The sequence below is a fragment of the Podarcis bocagei genome, assembly GCF_964188305.1.
Source record: "Podarcis bocagei genome assembly, chromosome: 12".
Classification (NCBI taxonomy): Eukaryota; Metazoa; Chordata; class Lepidosauria; order Squamata; family Lacertidae; genus Podarcis; species Podarcis bocagei.
The window spans coordinates 59,073,221-59,090,493 of record NC_138137.1 but is presented as its reverse complement, the minus strand read 5'-3'; the positions used below and the strand labels follow the sequence as shown (position 1 = coordinate 59,090,493).

The 17,273-nt window shown below is 48.3% G+C and overlaps 1 protein-coding gene across 2 annotated transcripts in view; it reads left to right on the top strand.

The window, feature by feature from the left end:
* Positions 1-17,273, top strand: part of CCM2 (CCM2 scaffold protein) — a 45,823-nt gene that overhangs the window by 21,413 nt on the left and 7,137 nt on the right. The window contains exons 1-6 of one of the 2 annotated variants that reach the window (XM_081163783.1): positions 1,332-1,484; positions 9,393-9,569; positions 12,429-12,512; positions 14,395-14,578; positions 15,518-15,654; positions 16,936-17,071. In XM_081163783.1, the coding sequence (XP_081019909.1) occupies positions 1,473-1,484; positions 9,393-9,569; positions 12,429-12,512; positions 14,395-14,578; positions 15,518-15,654; positions 16,936-17,071 (730 nt within the window). In that variant the 5' untranslated portion in view covers positions 1,332-1,472. Of the gene's footprint in view, positions 1-1,331; positions 1,485-9,392; positions 9,570-12,428; positions 12,513-14,394; positions 14,579-15,517; positions 15,655-16,935; positions 17,072-17,273 lie in introns of those variants that run through there. The other variant, XM_081163782.1, reaches the window with a different exon arrangement.

The window sequence follows — 17,273 nt, the reverse complement described above, 5'->3', positions numbered from 1 at the left end:
GTAGCACACCTGCAACTGCGCGCACTTACAAGCCCAAGAGCCAACCCTGTTTTAAGGTTTTAAAATAATGTCAGGGAGAGGAAGGCGGAGAGACCGCTGTTTGCATCTGGAGCCTCGGGGCCTGGCTGTGTGCGGTTTAAGAAAAAACACACCTCCCTCCCAGATTCACGGACCTTGCACAAGTAGAAAAAAAGAGGCACGACATGACCAGCAGGGGCATCAAAGCCTCAACGGGCTCTGCCCTGGCATTCCAGGAAGCAAAAGCCTGAAGCAAAATAGACAGCTTTATTCAGAATCCCGAAGGAAGCTTTCCCCACCCTTCTGGCATGTTTGTTTTGGAGGGGAGAAACTGAGTTTGAGAAGCTGGACATTGGAGGAAAACTTTTTTCGAGAAGCTCCTTGCATCTTCTTAGCCTCACTGTAACAGTTTGTGTTTCGAATTTCTGCAAGCGAATTATTTAATACCTATGACAATTTAAGTTGCTTTTTTAAAAAGTGGCAGAGAGTTGTTGTATAGTCGTGTCTGACTCTTTGTGACCCCCTGGACCATAGCACGCCAGGCACTCCTGTCTTCCACTGCCTCCCGCAGTTTGGTCAAACTCATGCTGGTAGCTTCGAGAACACTGTCCCACCATCTTGTCCTCTGTCGTCCCCTGCATATCTCTCAGAAGTTTAACTGAAATTTGCTCCGGAAGTCTTCTTGGAGCCACGCAACATACCGCATTTTTTGCTCCATAGGGCGCACCTAGTTTTTAGAGGGGGAAATCAAGGAAAAAACCTAACCCTAACCCCCCCCCAGCCCCAAAGTGCAGCGTACAGGCTGCGCACAACCTCTCCCTGCCAGAGGAGGGAGGTTTAAAAGATGCTTTTTAAGATGCTGTCTAGGTTTGTCATTGCAGACAGGTAGCGCCCATCAAATCTGAACTTTTACGTTACACCGGTGAGATCTTGTCAGGAGGTTGTAACAAAAACGGGTGAGCGAATGGCACCCGCACATCAAAATATGCAGGTGCATAGCATGTTAAGGAAATCTGGGGTCATCTGAAGAGCGAGAGAAGCAGGTGCGTTGCAGAGGGTTGGACTGGATGACCTTTGGGTTCCCTTCAAACTCTACAATTCTATGATTCTAGGGAAGCCTGCCTTGATGGGTTGGAGAGCCCCACAGCAGGTGAGCCCCTCTTTGCCCCTCTTTCGGTTGCTAGTCCACCCCCTCCACCCCCCGTGGGACTTTCTACTTTTTCGCCCACAGCCGCCTCTCAGCCCTGAGCGAGCCGAGCAGGAGGAAGCTGTGGTCTCCCTGCGCCCTGTTCTCCTTCTTGCTCAAGAGCAGAAGCTGACAGTTGTGCCTCGCCCTTCGGCAACGGCAGCCATTAGCCGGCAACCCGGAGGAGCCCAGTAGGGTGGGTGGAGTGGGACCCTGTTGTCTTGGAAGCAGCCTTCTCAAACCCTCCCTCTGGGTAACTGGATGCTTCATGGAGAATGAGGTAGGAATCTGCGGTTCCGTGTCCTGATAGATCCCAATAGTTCTAATACAGTGGTGCTTCAGGTTACAGGCGCTTCAGGTTACAGACTCCGCTCACCCAGAAATAGTGCTTCAGGTTAAGAACTTTGCTTCAGGATGAGAACAGAAATCGTGCTCCGGCGGTGCGGCGGCAGCAGGAGGCCCCATTAGCTAACGTGGTGCTTCAGGTTAAGAACAGTTTCAGGTTAAGAACGGACCTCCGGAACAAATTAAGTACTTAACCCGAGGTACCACTGTAAAGCTCTTCCAGTAAGCAAAGCTTCCCCCTCTCTCAGCCCTACCTGTCCGTCTTCTGTCTTGTCTGCCCAGCGGTTTTATCCCCTTCCAGTGTCCGTCAAACCATCTCTCTCTACTCCCACTTTTTTTGGTGGGGGGACGGGGGACTTTGCACCACGAGCTACTTGGCAAATAGAAAAAACAGAAGCTCCCGCTTTATTTTGGATCTCCAGAACTTGCCTGTGGGTTTTTTCCACATCTCTGCGCATCAGAAAAGGTGCGCAGAAGCAGCCAAGCCTGCCAAGGGGACAGATGTGTGGCAATGTTTCTTGAGCTTGCGAATTGGTGGGTCAGCCGAGAAACATTCCCAACCCAACGTCTTGGAAGGATTGTTTGTTCATATAACGCCAATCTTGCCCTGACGTCTGCCAGCTAGTTTCCCTGGCCCAAATCAAAGTGCTGGTTTTGACCTATAAAGCCTTAAGGGGCTTGGGACCCCAATACCTCAAGGACCGCCTCTCTCCAGGTGAACTGACCCGGCCCCTGCCATCCTCCTGCAAGGCCCTTTCTCGTGTGTCCTCCCCACAAGAGGTCCAGAGGCGGGCAAAAGAACAAGGCCTTTTCTGCAGTGGCTCCCCATTTGGAGTGTTCTCCCATTATATATTTTTAGGCACCAAGCGAAAATGTTCCTCTTCCGCCAGGCCTTTAGCCGATTGACATCCGATGCCCTTTAAAATGTGTCGTAGAAAAGGAGATTATTGGTTTGCTTCTGTTCTTCTTTTTATTATGTATTTGGTGTTTTTTAATACTGCAGGTTTATCTCACGAGCCGTTCTGGGATCTATGGGTATAGCATGGTGTACAAACTTAAACAAAGAATAATTTTCTGTTCTCAACATCTGCTATATATCTCTTGGGTAATTCAGTGGAGCATCTAGAGATTCCAGAGTCTCTTTTTGAGCTGTTTGCCAACAAGGCAGCTGTACCTTTTGTGGGTAGCTTTTCCCAGTTTTGTACCCATTTTGTTCCAGCTCTGTACCCGTTTTGTGAGCAGCTGTGCTCCTCCCATCTCCCCTCCTCGCCCCTCCAACCTGCTTCACTCTATATTGCCCGATAATAGCAAGCTTGTCTTCCCGGGTCGCATAGCAGCCACAAAGGCATCCTTGTTGTTCGATTTGAAAAGCTCCCTTGGTGATTGTTGTGGCTAGGCACCGGGATCTGCAAAGAATGGCAAGCTGAGCCCACCCCCTGGCAGCGCTGGGGTGGTACGGCTACAGCCCCACCCACTTTGGCCAGCAAGCCTTGCCCAGGACACCAAGGTGGCCTCATCAGCCCTTTGTGGCTTAGGGCCCTCGTATTTACGGGACCGCCTCTCCTGGTCTGCCCTGCAGAGGACCTTAAGGTCCATGAATAGCCATAGTTTAGAGGTCCCGGGCCCTAAGGAAGTCAGATTATCCTCCGCCAGGGCCGGGGCCTTTTCAGTGGTGGCCCCGACCTGGTGGAATGCTCTGTCCCAGGAGACCAGGGCCCTGCAGGATTTAACCTCCTTCTGCAGGGCCTGTAAGACAGAGCTATTCTGCCTGGCTTTCAATTTGAACTTAGCCTGATCTCTTATTCCCCTTCCTTGCCTCCCCCTCCCCTTTTATGAAGATTACCCGCTCTGGGATCCCACAGCTAATTCTCCCTTGGTCTCCTCGCTGGCCCAAATAGGACTAATTTAGCCAGCTAGCCCTGGGGATCATCTGATGTTTATTGGATGGATTTCCCCCTTAAATTGATTTTTGAATTCTGAATTTATCGTTGTTCACATTTTATAATGTATTTTATGCTGTTTTTTGTTGCATCAGTGAAGTGTTTTAAATTTGTTGTTGGCTGCCCTGAGCCGGGTTTTCTGAACCGGGAAGGGCGGGGTATAAATAAAAAATTATTTACTTATTACCAGATGTGGCTGGCTTCCCCTCGAGAGCGTTGGGGCTGCCTACTTCTGCATTTCTTTACGGAAGCGTGGAGCTGCTTTGCAAGTCTGTATTTGCTTCCTTGCAGGCGTGGGCGGCCTGTGGCTCTCTGGAGGCTTGCCAAACTGCTCCTCCCATCATTCCTGGCCATTGGCCATGCTTGCTGGGGATGATGGGAGTTGTAGTTCAGCAACCTCTGGAGGTTCCGCTACCCCTGCATTGCTTCCCAGACTCGCTCAAACGGCTTCCGGCCCCATCATAAAAAGGTAAAGGGACCCCTGACCATTAGGTCCAGTTGTGGCCGACTCTGGGGTTGCGGCGCTCATCTCGCTTTATTGGCCGAGGGAGCCGGCGTACAGCTTCCGGGTCATGACTAAGCCGCTTCTGGCGAACCAGAGCAGCGCACGAAAACGGCGTTTACCTTCCCGCCAGAGTGGTACCTATTGATCTACTTGCACTTTGACATGCTTTCGAACTGCTAGGTTGGCAGGAGCAGAGACCGAGCAACGGGAGCTCACCCCGTCGCGGGGATTCGGACCCCCGACCTTCTGATCGGCAAGTCCTATGCTCTGTGGTTTAATCCACAGCGCCACCCGCGTCCCTTATCGTAGGTAGAATCATATCTCCTGGCTTTCCTCAATCACTTTCGAATCACGACCACAGCGCAGCCGCCATGCCTAGATTGCAGTCCGAAGAGCGCCGGGTTGGGGGAGGCAGAAGCAGTAGCCACCTGGGGCTCCTGGCAGACCTCTTTGTTCCATCTGCTTCAAGTTCCCTGCAGGGGAAGGTCTCCACTCTGCAGCCTCCTTCTAGCTATAAGAAGACTCGAACCTGCTGCCGCAGCTTCCTGCACTGTTGCTGATGTTCCTGAGAGCTAGAATGACAGGAGTGCGTGCAGGAGCCAGGCCCTGTGACCAACAGGACTTTGCAGGACTGGGGCCGTCCTAAGTTTGTTCTGAAGAGGCCCCTTCCTAAGTTTGTTCTAAGTTTGTTCCAAAAAATAACAGATTGGCAAATCAGATTACAGGAATTGGTGGAGACGGCTCAATTGACTAATAAACTCAGAGTAAACTCAAAGCAAAAATTTGCGGGAAAATGGGGTGGTTATAGAAGATATGTTCAAAAATACAATAATAGTTTTGACTCCGTGCTAGCATTCGAGTGATAAAGGGACTAAAAGGAGGTGGACAACAATTAAGGATTTATTATGTTTTCAGAATGTATTGGAAAATTTATATAGAAAGGTTTGTTGTTTGGTGTACATTCGATTGTAAGATAAAATATATGCAAAGGGACTTGACAGGAAGTCAAAGTTGAAGAAAAGATTTTGGAAGATAAAAGGGGGGAAATATTTACTTTCATTATTATCATTTTGTGTGTGGGTGTCTGCACATATGTGTGTTTTTGTATGGAATGTTTGGGAGGAAATAAGACAGTAAATAACAAATAACAAAATAAATATTGATGTATGTAATTTTTATTTCTTAATTATATTTAGTGGTAGTATGGTTGTATTGTTTTTTGTAACATAAAATCATTCAATAAATTTTTTATTTTTATTTTTAAAAAAAGTTTGTTCTGAAGAGGCAAGGTGCGGCTGCACAGGTGAGGCCGATAGGTAACTCACAGCACCTGGTGGCAAGAGCCGGGAAGGGATATAAGGTCAGAATTTTCCCTTCGGCTCTTTGCCACAGCAACACACTCCCTGCCTTGCTGCGTTTGGCTTCTTGCTTCCTAATCCTTGAACCTCAGCCTCTTGACTCCTTGCTTCTTGAGCCTCGGACCCCTGACTTTGTGCCTCCTTACTTCCTGACCCTTAGACCCTCGGCTTCTTGACTCCTGGCTTCTGGACTCTCATTCCTGCTCCCACCCCGCCATCTTGCCCCCGGTCCTGACGTCCCCTGCCGTGACTTCGATCGCCCGTGAACCGGACCGTGACACAGAAGAGCAGAGCAAGCCAAGGGGTGGGGGCTATATGTTATGGGGTCCCTCAAGGTTTAATTCCTCCTCCTCCCCAGTATTTAGAATCATAGAATCATAGAGTTGGAAGAGACCACAAGGGCCATCGAGTCCAACCCCCTGCCAAGCAGGAAACACCATCAGAGCACTCCTGACATATGGTTGTCAAGCCTCTGCTTAAAGACCTCCAAAGGAGGAGACTCCACCACACTCCTTGGCAGCAAATCCCACTGTCAAACAGCTCTTACTGTCAGGAAGTTCTTCCTAATGTTTAGGTGGAATCTTCTTTCTTGTAGTTTGGATCCATTGCTCCGTGTCCGCTTCTCTGGAGCAGCAGAAAACAACCTTTCTCCCTCCTCTATGTGACATCCTTTTCTATATTTGAACATGGCTATCATATCACCCCTTAACCTCCTCTTCTCCAGGCTAAACATGCCCAGCTCCCTTAGCCGTTCCTCATAAGGCATCGTTTCCAGGCCTTTGACCATTTTGGTTGCCCTCCTCTGAGGGCACCCTCCTGGAATATTTATTTTAACACCCACCTGGAATAATAATAATGAATAAATATGATGATGGTATTTATACCTCACCCACTCTGGGCGGTTCCCAACATCATATTAAAAACTGCGATCAAACATTAAAAACTTCCCTAAACAGGGCTGCCTTCAGATGTCTTCTAAAAGTTATTTATCTCCTTGACATCTGATGGGAGGGCATTCCACAGGGTGGGCGTCACTACCAAGAAGGCCTTCTACCTGGTTCCCTGTAGCTTCACTTCTCGCAATGAGGGAACCACCAGAAGACCTTTGGAGCTGGACCTCAGTGTCTGGGCAGAACGATGGGGGTGGAGACACTCCTTCAGGTCTACTGGGCCGAGGCCGTTTAGGGCTTTCAAGGTCAGCACCAACACTTTTGTGCCCGGAAACGTACTGGGAGCCAATGTAGGTCTTTCAAGACCAGTGTCATATGGTCTCGGCAGCCGCTCCCAGTCACCAGTCTGGCTGCTGCATTCTGGAATGCTTGAGGTCATCCAGAGGTATTGTCGTTATGTAAGAACACATCCACCTCTTTTTCTATTACTATAACAAGTTCTTACAGGGTGGATTTATGTGTGTGTGTGCGGGTGCTCATTGATATAATAACTTTGCCACTGGAGACACAGGTTGCGCCATGGGGCAGAGTGCCTTTCAGCAGTCTTTGGCTAGGAGAGCTATACCGTCAGATTAGATTACTGCCATGCGTTATACATGGGGCTGTCTTTGAAGACTGCTCAGAAACTGCAGCTAATCCAAAATACAACTGTGGTCCAACTTTTACAGGGTTGTGGCAATGGGCTAGATCACGTTCTGCTTGTGCCTGTTCTGTCGCTTGGGTTCTTCTGAAACTTACTGAAGTCTTACCAATAAACTAGCAAAAGTCTTCCATGGTTCCAGTTACAGATAGGTAGCCGTGTTGGTCTGCCATAGTCAAGATAAAAAAATTCCTTCCAGTAGCACCTTAAAGACCAACTAAGTTAGTTCTTGGTATGAGCTTTCGTGTGCATGCATTTCGTGTGTATCTGAAGGAGTGTGCATGCACACGAAAGCTCATACCGAGAACTAACTTAGTTGGTCTTTAAGGTGCTACTGGAAGGAATTTTTTTATTTTAGCAAAAGTCTGATTACTGAGGAAGAGTGGAAATGACTGTGCGTGCCAAGTCTGCCTGCTCCTGTAATGTGCACAAGGTGGTCTTTGCAGCTGCCCAATGAATACCCTATTATTGTGTTCTGGTCCCGGGGGCTAACCGAGAGGCGTGGTCCAAGTCCAGTCCGAGGTCGACGATGCAATATGAGGGCAGTCCGTAGAAGTAGAAGCTGGGTGCAGGGCAGGGCGTTGGATGTGGTCAGGAGCTCTGGCAGAGAAAGCAGGTCAGGGATCAGGCTGGAACCGACAACCAACGATGTTGCTCCCGCAACCTGAGACTGGGCTGGCCAGTTTTATCTGCCCCGAGGCATAGGGCGGCCCCGATCCTCAGGTGATTTGCCTCTCCTGGCCTGGAGGCGAGCACTCCTCCTGCGGGAACTTAGTTCCTTCCGCCTCTCTGCTCTGAGCCTCTGCATCTCAGGAGAGACTGGAGGGTTACCGGACCCAGAGGCAACCTCCGCTTCCCCTGACGGGACTGAGAGTAGAGCACCTGCAGGCAATGGGTCCTCCATCATCTCAGGGGCCAGAGCAGGCTCAGCTGGTGCCTGCACCTGAGGATCCAGCACAGGTGAGGACCCTTCAGGATCATGCCCCAGCCCCGGATCAGCTGGTTCTGGAGACGGGGACTCCTGTGCAGGCTGGGATTCCTCTGGTTCAGCCTCCGAATCAGATTCCCAGGCCATCACAAATTGCTTGTACGTAGGGAAAAATACCACCATTAGTAATGGCATGGAACTAGTCCTGGGTCAATTTGCCTTTTTAGTGGTGGGGAGGCCCGGCTCAGCCACACCGGAAGCCCATGCTGTTGCTTGGGGTCTTAGCAGCAGTATCCTTTTGCCCCAGAATCCCTTGTAGTGTCACAGCCAATGATCTCTGAAGTTTCTTATTTTATATATATAATTTTTATTGATTTTAACATATAAATTATAAAATGTATCACAAAACTTATCACTTATACAATCTTTTTAGACTTTCATCAGCACCTCTGATGATCCACTGTTTTAACCACTTCTTATGCATTTCTTAACTTTATATTGCCCTTTACATCTCTTAACAAATCATCCTTCTCCATTTTTGCAATACTTCCAATAAAACTCCTCACAAAACTTCTTGCAAACTTACAAACATCGTCTGATCTTCACAAATACTTTTCAAATAGTCTGTAAATTTACTCCAGTCTTCCGTGAATTTCTGGTCCCGCCGGTTTCGAATCCTTCCTGTTAAGTTTATCTAGTTATCTAGTCCATTAACTTCATCCTCCATTCTTCAATCGTCGGTAATTCGTCTTGCTTCCATTTTTGGGCCAGTAATATTCTTGCTGCTGTTATTGCATATAAAAAGAGCTTATATTCCTTTCTATTTATATCACTCCCAACAATGCCCAGTAAAAATGCTTCTGGTTTCTTTATGAATGTATATTTCAACATTTTTTTCATCTCATTATATATCATCTCCCAGAAGCATTTCACCTTTTTACATTCCCACCACATGTGATAAAATTTCCCCTCTTTTTCTTTACATTTCCAACATTTATTACTGACTTTGTACAGATCTCTGATGTTTCAAGAGATCCATTCTCCCCTCTCCTTCGATCTTGCAAGGTAGAGCCACGGGGGACAGGCAGCAGGAGACCTGGACCAGTGTGGATCCCAGCTGGGTTTGGTTGGGGTGAGGGTTGTTAAAGGAAAGTACCCTGCTGCCTGTAATTCCTTTTTTAGCTAATAAAGCTCCACGCCTGGCAGAGAACCAGCCATTCATTTGGGGAGAAAGTTATATAGGAACAGGTGAATAATGAGCCCTTTCCAAAGCAGGGCGAAGCAGACTGCAATTAATATAATGGCTGCTCAGCTCATTGGAACTGGGAACACTGTGCTCTGTTCCGTCTCTTTTTTGTTCCTCCTCTGTCGAAAAATAGCTACCTTAATTGATTCATATCCGACAGGCAGCGCTCCGCTTTGGCACGAACAAGGTAGCTCTGTGGGCATAGTAGTCAGGTCGGCCAAGTACTGATCCTAAAGTGTCTCTCTCTCTTTCCCCCCACCCCTTTCTGCCCCGCAGCCTGGCATAGTCTCCCCTTTCAAGCGGGTCTTCCTGAAAGGCGAAAAGGTAGGTCGGGATAAGAAGACCCAGGAGAAGGTGACAGAGAGGCGGCCGCTGCACACGGTCTCCGTCCCTTTGCCTGACCGGGTGGATCCCGACATCCTCTTGAACGACTACATCGAAAAGGAAGTGAAGGTAACTGCAGCCTGCTCCTGGCTTCGGCCACTTAGCCTCTTCCCCATCTGCAGGGGTGGCTCAGAGGTGTAGCCGCCCCACCAAAGAGTCACCGGGGTTGTCGTCGTTAATTAAATTTGCATACCTCTCTTTTCATCCGAGGGACGCAGGTGGCACTGTGGGTTAAACCACAGAGCCTAGGGCTTGCCGATCGGAAGGTCAGCGGTTCAAATCCCCGCAACAGGGTGAGCTCCCGTTGCTCGGTCCCAGCTCCTGCCCACCTAGCAGTTCGAAAGCACGTCAGCTGCAAGTAGATAAATAGGTACCGCTCTGGCGGGAAGGTAAATGGCGTTTCCATGCGCTGCTCTGGTTCGCCAGAAGCGGCTTAGTCATTCTGGCCACATGATCCAGAAGCTGTACGCCGGCTCCCTCGGCCAATAAAGCGAGATGAGCACCGCAACCCCAGAGTCGTCTGCGACTGGACCTAACGGTCAGGGGTCCCTTTACCTTTACCTTTTCACCTGAAGATCCCAGGGCAGTTTGCAACAGAAAAATAAAAAATGTGCAAAATGCCTAATAAAACAAAGACAAACCAATAACCTCCTTCCCACAAAAACATTTTGAAAGCCACAGAATGATAATCAGCCGAATGCCCGGAGGAAGAGAAACGTTTTCGCCTAAAGGCACCAGGCAAAGCTCCTTGGGGATAGCGTTCTGCAAATAATATAAGCTTATTTGATGCACTGATTACATTAAAAATACTGCTTAAACAAGAAGGCCAAGTATGTTGTTGTTGTTTAGTCGTGTCCGACTCTTTGTGACCCCCTGGACCAGAGCACGCCAGGCACTCCTGTCTTCCACTGCCTCCCGCTGTTTGGTCAATCTTTTTTTTTTATAAATTTTTTTTATTAGTTTTACAAAAAAATTTAAAACAATACAAACATATAAAAAGACATACAAACACGTATAGTTTCATATCCTTTTTTTCATAAACCTTGTTTCTCAGACTCCCCCATACCTCCCCTTTCTGCATCCCAATGTCCAAAAGTTTTTAGCAACTCTAAATATTTCTGTCAAACCTCCGTCCTCTTAATCTTTCCTTCAATCTAGTCTTAAATCGCTGTAACCCTTTCTTAATCAAAACCTCGACATTCTAACATTCATCAAGTTTATAGTAGTCCTTAAAGTAGATTTTAAATTTCTTCCATTCTTCCTCCACCGTCTCCTTTCCCTGGTCGCGGATTCTGCCAGTCATCTCGGCTAATGTCATGTAGTCCATCACTTTCATCTGCCATTCTTCCAGGGTGGGTAGATCTTGTGTCTTCCAATACTTTGCGATGAGTATTCTTGCTGCTGTTGTAGCATACATAAAGAAAGTTCTGTCTTTGACACCAATTGGCCGACAATGCCCAAGAGAAAGGCCTCTGGTTTCTTAGGGAAAGTACATTTAAGTACCTTTTTCATTTCATTATATATCATTTCCCAGAAAGCCTTAATCTTCGGGCATGTCCACCAAAGGTGATAGAAAGTACCTTCAGTTTCTTTACACTTCCAACACTTATTATCAGGCAAATGGTAGATTTTTGCTAGCTTGACTGGGGTCATGTACCACCTGTAAATCATTTTCATAATATTTTCCTTTAAGGCATTACATGGGGTGGGGGGTGATGTTGTTTAGTCGTTTAGTCATGTCCGACTCTTTGTGACCCCCTGGACCAGAGCACGCCAGGCACTCCTGTCTTCCACTGCCTCCCGCTGTTTGGTCAATCTCATGCTGGTAGCTTCGAGAACACTGTCCCACCATCTCATCCTCTGTCGTCCCCTTCTCCTTGTGCCCTCCATCTTTCCCAACATCAGGGTCTTTTCCAGGGAGTCTTCTCTTCTCATGAGGTGGCTAAAGTATGGGAGCCTCAGCTTCAGGATCTGTCCTTCCAGTGAGCACTCAGGGCTGATTTCCTTCAGAATGGAAGGCCAAGTATATTGCTTCCAATTTACTGGCTATGCTAGCTGGGGATGGTGGGAGTTGTAGTTCCACAACAGCTAGGGACCCAAGTCAGATAAACACTGGTTTAGGTGGAGCTTTCTGGATGGAGTGTGTCACCCATGCTCCTTCCTCTGTCATACTCCCCTCAAAGGTGGTCTCCTGTTTTTAAGAGCAGGGCCTTTCTCGTTCCTGCGAGATACGTTAGCGGGGTTCTGCGGAGAGGCCACCTTTCTCCCCGGGGCATGTTGAAAATCGCACTGGCCCCCAGAGGGCTGAGGGGCAATTGGTGCCTGCTTTTGTCTCATTCTGACAATTCTTCTTTTCTTTTCTTTTTTCTTTAACTTTTATTAATTTATTCAAGAAATAGAAATTAAACAAAGAACATTGCATAACACTGTAAACACAATTATGTACATATTTTCAAAAATGAAAGCTAATAAAAAAAGAAAAATAGAAGATAATAAAGACAGAAGAAAAGAAAAAAATACTTTTCATAACCTGAAATATTACCAAATTCTTGCTTCAAATGCTGCAATATATAAATCTTAGTTAAAATATTATAAAAGACTTCCACTGCATTCACGACATGTCTCTTAGTTGTCTTGCTCGCATTTACATCTGTTCTTCAATCATTTCCCTTCCTTAGATTCTTTCATAACCAATCAAATCTTTATGTTCTCTGTATTCTTCACAAGGTCAGTCTAGACACAACCAAACTTTCGTATTTGAGCCCTGCTTGTTGCTTGTGTAAATAATCATTTAAACATTTCCATTGTTTCTGAGTTAAAATTAAAATTTTTGACTTCTGCCTTATTAAATCCGTCAAATTTGCTAACTCCAGGTACTCACAAAGTTTACTTAACCATTCCCCCTGACAATTCTTCATTGCTTTCCAGTATTTAGGTCAATTAGCGTCTGTCCCAGGGTACCTGAACCCCTCCAGCCGAACAGAAGTACTGCATTTGATAGACAATGCAAAGGTGCGTACCAGCTTGTTTCGAGTTTCTCTCTTCCCCCAGTTCTGGCGTGTTACCCTTCTCTGAGAAGCATTCCCACCTGGGGAGAAGATTTCATAGAATCATAGAAATGCAGAGAGACCATGAAGATCACCTGATCCAACCCCTGCAATGTGGGAATCGTGGGATTTAGAATAGAATAGAATTTATTATTTATACCCCGTCCATCTGGCCAGGCCTCCCCAGCCACTATGAGTGGCCTCCAACAGAGTATTAAAATACAGTGGTCTGTTAAACCAGTGTTTCCCAACCGGTGTTCCGCGGCACACTAGTGTGCCGTGAGAAGTTGGCTGGTGTGCCGTGGGAGGGAGGCGGGCGAGTCGGGCGGTGAGAGGCGGCGGCGGCGAGGATCTGCGTCGAGCCGGGGGCGGCTCCGCGGTGGTGGTGCCGAGGTTTCTCTCTCCATTCTCCCCTCACACACACACACAGGAAATAACACAGGATCAGCTGACAGGATCCAGCCAATGGGGCGGCGGCGGGGCAGCGCGTGCAAAAGGGAGGAGCGCGAGACAGCGGACGAGGAGGAGGCCGGCATGTCCGGGCAGCAGCAGCAACAACAGCAGCAGCAGCAACTCCCGGCGACGGCTCCTCAAGCCCCGGGCAACCCTACTCCCTCACCGGCCTCGGCCGCCCTCCTGCTCCACCCGCCGCCGCCGGCCACCTCGGCCCCGCCGCCGCCCCCTCCTCCGCCCGCTATCGCCGCCACCACCACAACAGCCGCCGCCGCCTCAGCTGCCGCCGTCCCTCAGTCCCTCGCTTTGCTGCCTCCTCCCCCCCCCCACCCCCAAAGCTTGGAGGTCCCCCGGCAAGGGGGAGGGAAAAAAATTGAAAACTTTCACTTTCGTGCATCCCTCCCGGCGTGACGCTGCGCGCTGACGTCACAGGGCTGTAATGGTGGTGTGCCGCGAGATTTTTTTCCTCAAACAAGTGTGCCTTTGCCCAAAAAAGGTTGGGAAACACTGTGTTAAACATTAAAAGCTTCCCTAAAGAGGGCTGCCTTCAGATGTCTTCACAGCCTAGGACCCTCATACCTACGGGACCGCCTCTCCTGCTATGCCCTGCGGAGGACCTTAAGGTCCATAAATAGCAACACCCTAGTGGTCCCGGGCCCTAAGGAAGTCAGATTAGCTTCAACCAGAGCCAGGGCCTTTTCAACACTGGCTCCAGCCTGGTGGAACGCTCTGTCTCATGAGACCAGGGCCCTGCAGGATCTGATTTCTTTCCGCAGGGCCTGTAAGACAGAGTTGTTCCGCCTGGCCTTTTGGCTTGGAATCAATTTGATTCCCTACCCCTCTTTCTTTTTTCCTTTCTCCTGTGATGAGGCTGCATTTAAATGTTTTAATGTTGTATTTTAATCTTGTTTTTAAGTTGTATTCATTCAACTTGTTTATATTATTGCTTGTTAGCCACCCTGAGCCCGGCCTTGACTGGGGAGGGCGGGGTATAAATAAAATTTATTGTTATTATTATCATAAAAGTCTGGTAGTTGTTCTTCTCTTTGACATCTGGTGGGAGGGCGTTCCACAGGGCGGGTGCCACCACCGAGAAGGCCCTCTGCCTGCTTCCCTGTAACTTTGCTTCTCGCAATGAGGGAACCACCAGAAGGCCCTTGGAGCTGGACCTCAGTGTTCGGGCAGAACGAAGGGGGTGGAGACGCTCCTTCAGGTATACTGGACTGAGGCCGTTTAGGGCTTTAAAGGTCAGCACCAACACTGTGAATTGTGCTCGGAAATCTTGGGATTAGAACCCAAGACCCCGAGAGTCCCGTGCTTTACCAGCTGAGCTATCCCTCCACATGGTCGTTTAATACCCTGCCTCTTCTCTTCCCCTCCCGCCTTCGTCCTAGAGGGCTCATAAACTTCCAGGGCAGCTGACGCAGGAACACGACGCTGTGATCAGCCTCTCCGCCTACAACGTCAAACTGGTGTGGCGGGATGGCGAAGATATCATACTCAGGGTCCCAATCCATGACATTGCGTCGGTTTCCTACATCCGCGACGACTCCTCGCACCTGGTGGTGTTGAAAACAGGTAGGCTGGCGAAGTGGTTGCCTTCCAGTTGCCTTTTTTTTTGGGGGGGGGTCTTGGTAGCCACGAGAGCTTGCTGCGTCTATCAGCTCTCGTGCATCTCTCCTGGGGGGCAGTTAGGTGGGATGTGTCCCATCTGCGGTAGGACTCTGTTGCGTCTGAGAAAGACCGATTCTGTCACGGTCACAGCAGGCTGCCAAGAACGGACAAAATCCAACCATTTTGGACCACAACCATACGAGAAATAAGTAAAATAACCAAGCAAGTACAGTGGTTAAATAATATATATAAATAATATAATAATAACAAATTTTATTTATACCCCGCTCTCCCCGGCCAGAGCCGGGCTCCGGGTGATTAACACCAGTAAAATCACAGTATAAACCATAATGGGGAAAACAAACCAATTTAAAATACAGGTTAAAATGCAATTTAAAGTGCAGCCTCATTTTAAAAGTAGCCCATAGATCAAAACCATAAGGGGAGGGAAATATAAGGGTCAAGTCCAAACCAAAGGCCAGGCGGAACAGCTCTGTCTTGCAGGCCCTGCGGAAAGATGTCAAGTCCCGCAGGGCCCTAGTCTCTTGGGACAGAGCGTTCCACCAAGTCGGGGCCAGTACTGAAAAGGCCCTGGCCCTAGTTTGAGACCAACTTAACTACCTTGCGACCTGGGACCTCCAAAATGTTGTCATTTGTGGACCTTAAGGTCCTCCGCGGGGCATACCAAGAGAGGCAGTCCCGTAGGTAAAAGAAAAAAGTGCATAAATAAATACTGTTACAGCAGGTTGGAAGCAGCATAAAGTTGGGCGTTACCACTGAGCTCGTTGTTCCAGAACATTACAAAATGTTTTCCCCCCAAGGGGGTGGGATGGGGTTATGCAGAATCACGTAGGCCTAGCAGCTTGCCTCCTGGTTCCACTAATGGCCTCTGGTTTTTCTCAGCTCAGGACCCCGGGATTTCCCCCAACCAGAGTCTTTGTGCCGAAAGCTTGAAAGCTCTTACGTCAGGGTCTCTCTCGGAGAGCGGAGCGGTTCCTGTCGAAGCTTGCTGCCTGGTGGTCCTGGCTACAGAGAATAAAGTAAGATGTCTCCGCCTCTCTCCCCTCCCCTCCCCTTCCTCAGGCAGTCCTCACCTTGGACAGATGCAGCTACGCAGGTGAAAGAGATGCTCTCGGACTGCGAAGAGGCATGCACTCTGGGTCATATTACGCTCTCTTGTGGTCTAACAAGGAAGCCTTCTCTCCCAGATACAGCGAAGCAGGATCTGGAATGGATGTTTAAATGATCACCTTCCTGCCTGCAGATGTGCAACTTAAAGGCACAGAGCATTTTGTTTTATTTGAGACCTCTGCCCAGTAATAATTCTGTCCACCAGAAATCATTTGTCAGTGGCTACTGGAGATGGTGACCCTGTCAAAAACTTGCACTGTAGATAGAAATTTTCCAGTATTTTTTTCCCTTTTCATAGAACGCCAGGAAATTTTGCTGCTGCCTGAATCGTTCCTCTGAAGTATTATTATTATTATCTGAAGTGTTATCATTACTTTATGAATTACGTGCATCTCATGACAATTTGCCGACCCACCGTAAGAACAGCTGAGACAGTTTTTTAAAAGCGGGGCAAAACACGACGGAAGATAGGTTAATAAAACCCGTGGCTAATAAGCACCTTCCACCCAGCTGGTGGGAAATCTTATTGAAACAAGTAATAATAATAATAATAATAATAATAATAATAATAATAATAATAATAATAATAATAAATGTATATCCCGCCCATCTGGCTGGGCTTCCCCAGCCACTCTGGGCAGCTTCCGACAAAATATTAAAATACAGTAATCCATCAAGCATTAAAAGCTTCCCTAAACAGGGCTGCCTTCAGATGTCTTCTAAAAGTCTGGTAGTTAGAATAGAATCATAGAATCATAGAGTTGGAAGAGACCACAAGGGCCATGGAGTCCAACCCCCTGCCAAGCAGGAAACACCATCAGAGCACTCCTGACATATGGTTGTCAAGCCTCTGCTTAAAGACCTCCAAAGTCGGAGACTCCACCCCACTCCTTGGCAGCAAATTCCACTGTCAAACAGCTCTTACTGTCAGGAAGTTCTTCCTAATGTTTAGGTGGAATCTTCTTTCTTGTAGTTTGGATCCATTGCTCCGTGTCCGCTTCTCTGGAGCAGCAGAAAACAACCTTTCTCCCTCCTCTATGTGAATGGGGGAAGTTGGGAGTTCTTCACTTCTTCCCCAAAGCCCATCTGACCTGTATTAGTAGTAGTAGTAGTAGTAGTAGTAGTAGTAGTAGTAATAATAATAATAATAATTTTTTATTTATATCCCGCCCTGTTCCATCCTTCTCCAGGTAACTGCGGAGGAACTCTGCTCGCTTCTCAGCCAAGTCTTCCACATTGTTTACACGGAGTCCACCATAGACTTCCTCGACAGAGCAATATTTGACGGGGCCTCCACGCCAACGCGACACCTCTCCCTGCACAGCGGTAGGAGAAACAGCCGCGGTTTGGGTTCCTCTTGCAAGCGGCTGTTGCAGAGGGGAAGCGAGCAGGCCCAAACTGCTCCAGTTCCACCTGCACGACTCAGTGGTCATGTGATCTCTCCTTTGCCTACCTGGCATCCTCCCAGAGATGATGGGAGTTGTAGTCCAATGCATGGAGAGGGCGCCAGGGTGGCAAAGGCGGCTCT